Raw genomic sequence first — 5,071 nt, forward strand, 5'->3', positions numbered from 1 at the left:
TCTAAGCTTAGAATTGCTAAGTCTTCACTCTTTTGTTTTGTATGAAAAATTACATCTCGAATCGTATTATTACAATTCACAATCGACCTTTCCTTCACTGCACAATATTGTTCTGGGGAGATAATCTTCCCAATAACACATCTCAATCTATTTGCTAAAACCTTAGCAAAGATTTTATAGTCAACATTCAAAAGGGATATAGGTCTCCAGTTCTCCACCAAAGATAAATCTCCTATTTTAGCTAATAATTTTATTACACCCAAATTTTGACTATCTGACATATATTTCTCAGTCACAATGGATTTGAACACTTCCATAACGTCAGACTTTATTAAAGACCAAAACTTTTTGTAGAATTCTATGGGAAGTCCATCATACCCTGGTGATTTTCCTTTACACATACTCTTGATAGCATCAAAAACCTCAATTTCCTCTAATTCTCTACTTAACAAACTTACATCTTCCTGGTTTAGGACAGAATGGCATAGGTTAAGAAAATAATCTTGACTTTTTACCTGACCAGTTACCTTACTAAACAATTTTTCAAAGTGCTCCTTTATAAAAACAGAAATTCCCTCTGTGCTTTCTACAATGGAACCATCTGCTTGTTTTATTTTAGTAATGCTTGTATGATTTTTCTTTTTCTCAGCACCAAGTAGATGTGCAGATATTTTTTCCCCAGTTGTACGATCATTTAGTTTGGCTCTTATCTTTATACCCTCTAATATTTCATTCTGGATGTCACAAATCCTAGTCTTGAGAATCTTAATATTTTCATAATTTACACTAGTTTTATAGTTAATATCATAAAGTTGACGCAATCTTGTTTGTAATAAGTTCAGCAATCCATACTTTTCTTGAGAAAATTTTTTTACATAATTTGACAAAGAATGTTTTACATTGTGATTTTGCCCAGTCCCACCATAAGAGTATGTTATCAAATGTACCCTTTTTCTGCTTTATAAACTGCCATACATGTAAAAAATTTTCTTCAATTTCATCAGAATCTAAAACTTTAACATTCAACTTCCAATACCCTGTGCCAATTTTTTGTGTGTTTATGTTTAATTTCAAAACAACCATACTATGATCTGAAAAACTTATTGGAATGGTGTCTACAGATGTTATATTATCAAATAATTTTACCGTATAAATCCTGTCTATTCTGGATCCATAGTTTTCCCGTATATAAGTGTATTCTAATATCCTGTTAGTGAATTTGTAATTATCTCTCAGAGCAAGGTTTTTCACGAGAGTACTCATAGACTTAGACAGTAAAGCTTTGTTATTATTACTGCAATCTCTTGTGCATGTTATACAGTTGAAATCACCTCCAAAAATAAGATAATCAATATTATGTCGCAGGTAATACAATATTTCATTCCTGAAAAAGTCTTCCCTTTCAGCAAATTTACTGGCACCAGATGGAGCATACACATTTATAATAGGTATAATGCAGTTATTGTAACATACCCTTACACCAACAATTCTACCATTAGTATCCATCTCCTTGGTTAAAAGTTTAACATTTGTTTTATTATTTATACAAATCATTGTACCTCCTTTTAAATTGATTGATGGATTGAACACTATACACATAAAATTAGTGAGATAACTCAACCCTGAAATATCTTTTACGTTATGTTCTTGAATCAACAGAATATCAATTTTATAGTACATGATAAGGGACACAACTTTCATTTGTTTAATTACCTCATTTAAGCCATTAATATTTAAAGTGGCAACAGAAAGAGCCATTACAACAACGAACACTGAAACAATTACTTTTTCTTTTTCTTTGACAACCTATCTTTTCCATTCATTTTTTCTTCCTTCCTTTTTTCTTTATTGGATTTTCCTCTAATTAACTTTAATTTACCTACAGTATCTAAATCTATGTTCCACTGGCCTTTTGGCATCACGTCTGAGCCTTTATCATAATTTTTCAAATCGTCTTCAATATCACTGACTTTATTTACCTCTATATCCATGTCACGTTCTTCAGTAGCACCATCCACTGATTCATCATCCCTATGCACTGAAACCGCTATATTGATTTCCTTAAGATTTCCCGTTTCTTCATTTACATCATCTTCAACGGGAGAGAGACTTTCAACTGTGTAAGGAATACGAGGTTCATCTTGTGATGGAAGCCCCTTATCCTCAGTTATTTCGGTAACTTGAGAAGCTCCTTCAGGTGCACTTTTTATTGCAAAGATGTCACTATCACTATCGGTATCTGTTAAATTATCACCATTACCTGGAACATGACCCGCCAGGTCACATGATCGACCTTCTATTTCGACTGAGTGTTGATGAACAGCAACATCATCAACATTCTTGGATGAGGGAATGGTCACTAGTTGTTCTCCTACTGCTTCGCATAAGTCGCCTATCTGGTCCTCTCCGTGGTTGCTGGATTCTTCTTTATCATTTTCAATACTCTTTCCATCACATGGTTGCTCCACATTTGCTTCATTACTTGTTGCCAGTTGAACATCAGGAGTACCATCTTCTTCCGATATCCGACCCTTATCAGAATCCTTGCCGGGCATTGCTGGGAAATCATTCAAATTAAAAATATTTAACTTAGGCTCACTATCCATATTACAGTTAACTGCCATATGAGAGTCTCTTCCGCACTTGTAACACGTCTTTTTCTGACCATTATATAAAAACACAACATTATAACCACAAATATTTATGGAGGATGGGATATTTTTCTTTATTTCCATTTTCACAGTGCGTGTTCCATTTTCTAGACCATTTGCTCTCCCATGAGAAAAGGTATTATGTCTGAGATGAAGAACTTTCCCATACTGTTCGAGGACACTAATTAAAAGGGAGTCTTCTATATCAAAGTGTGCATAACGTATTGATACATAGGTATATACACTACTCAAATTTACTACTAGGGCCTTTTCACCATTACCGAAATGAATCACTTTGTCTTCGTACTCTCGTATAAAGACATCAAAAACCTTCTCCTCAATAAATTTCACAGCCACTCTGTTATTTGGTATGTTCTGAAACCCTCGTATGTCTTTTTCACTTATTTTTAACTTATTAAATATGACATCACATGCCGACTCATAATTAGGGGAACACGAAAATTTTAAACCAACTGTAGTCTTTGGTTTAAGTCTCGCAGCCATTGGAAAGTTGTTGGCCATCGTAGCTGGTAGAAAACGCTCCGTTTTCTATGATGACGTCATATCGCCTCAGGCGACATGAAACCTCCGGCTTGGTGATTCCTTGGAGGTGTATCGAGGCAAACTACGTCTAATAATATAAACTATGACACAAAATAGTTCACTTGAACACTAATTAGTTCACTGGCATCTTACTCACAAGTTGTAGTCCAAATTCATAAGAAAACCCTCGGAAAACCGACTCAAAATCACAAAATGAGCAGAGCGTTCCAAATAGCGTTTGTAAACAAACAGAGCTTCTTCTTCCTCTTTTCACGTATTTAGTTACAAAGTATTACGTAAACTGTTTGAGAGTGCTATGTGACCATATGAGATAGGAACAAGGGCTTATGTAAATGTTTTTTATATTTCTATGAGGTATCGAGTCATGCATGAGAGAAAATACGCAATTCATATATTTTGCCTTGTGCTTTGGAATATATATATATATATATATATATATATATATATATATATATATATATATATATATATATATATATGTATGCATCTATATATATATATATATATATATATATATATATATATATATATATATATATATATATATATATATATATATATATATATATATATATGTGTTTGTGTGTGTGTATTATGAATATATTCATAGGGCTTATGCATATATATATATATATATATATATATATATATATATATATATATATATATATATATATATATATATATATATATATATTTATATATATATATATTAATAAATAATATTATACACATTACATATATATATGTCTGTATACTCTTACTCTTCCCATCTTTTATGTCTCATTAGGGGTCTGAACTATTTGATTACTTTTTGAGCTTTTCTATGCATTTGATACAAGAATATATGCACGGTATGGAGTATTCACTACACACACACACACACACACACACACACACGCACGTCTGAATAATTAATGCTTACATTCTTAGGCAGATCCTATATTACATCCTGAATCTCCAAGTATTGTACAGTATGCAGGAAAACTGGTGATACTTTTTTTAAGTTGCCACTTAAAATTAAATCTTATATTTCACTTCACTTTGTAAACATGTGTAGGTATGAGACAACATGTCACTTGTTATATATAATTTTATCATAAAATAATGCTAGATTGGTTAAAAAAAAAAAAGAAAAAAAAATTTCATGCTAAAATGATACTTCAGAAAAAAAAAAAAACGAAAAGTTATTGCAGCATGACTCCCTTTGTCAATGTGACTCCCCGAGAGTCAGTGAGACAAATCTGTGAGTTGTCTATCTGGATACAAGGATTCAAAATGGGAAAAAGGGCGTCTAGATGGAGAACAGTTTAAGCAGAACGCTATAGTCTAATGATAACAATTTATGCATTTGGGGTATGATTTCAAAGTTATGACTAATTTTTTGCGTATGCCGTTTTGTGTATAAAACGAACGTTACTTAACATCGTGATTTCAAAACTTGCAATAAATTACTTCAAGCCATAGTTTCGACAATAGTCAACACTACTTTACAATTCTAGTCTTCCAATGAGTTTTTTAGTTTGAGAAAAAATAAGTAAATGAATAAATAAACAAGCGAGGTGGTGAGTTATCTTCGCTATTAGAAATACAATTAATTCTACCTTTCTATTATTTTACTTTTATTTTAGGGACGGAATACTACAAATCAGGTCAGACATATTCAGCCAAACGTGTTATGTGCAGATTCTACAGAAAGACAATAACAATGTATCTTAAATAATAATAATAATAATAATAATAATAATAATAATAATAATAATAATAATGGTGATGCTGATGATAGGAAGGCTCTGGAGTCTATGCATATACTATTGGGTTTATAACTCTTCGTCTTCTTCTGCGGATGGTTTCTC

At 31.9% G+C, this 5,071-nt stretch overlaps 1 protein-coding gene across 1 annotated transcript; it reads right to left on the bottom strand.

Annotated features, from left to right (window-relative positions):
• Positions 1 to 908: 908 nt before the first annotated feature.
• On the bottom strand, positions 909 to 3,385 carry LOC137652120 (uncharacterized). The gene has a single exon (XM_068385324.1). It carries the CDS (start codon positions 3,171 to 3,173, stop codon positions 1,782 to 1,784), a length of 1,392 nt encoding a protein of 463 aa, XP_068241425.1. The 5' UTR covers positions 3,174 to 3,385; the 3' UTR covers positions 909 to 1,781.
• Between the last annotated feature and the right edge of the window lie 1,686 nt (positions 3,386 to 5,071).

The sequence above is a fragment of the Palaemon carinicauda genome, chromosome 13, assembly GCF_036898095.1.
Source record: "Palaemon carinicauda isolate YSFRI2023 chromosome 13, ASM3689809v2, whole genome shotgun sequence".
NCBI classification, from domain to species: domain Eukaryota; kingdom Metazoa; phylum Arthropoda; class Malacostraca; order Decapoda; family Palaemonidae; genus Palaemon; species Palaemon carinicauda.

Bases quoted from the DNA above. Each gene is read 5' to 3' on its own strand.
- LOC137652120 (XM_068385324.1), bottom strand. From the start codon at position 3,173: ATGGCCAACAACTTTCCAATGGCTGCGAGACTTAAACCAAAGACTACA.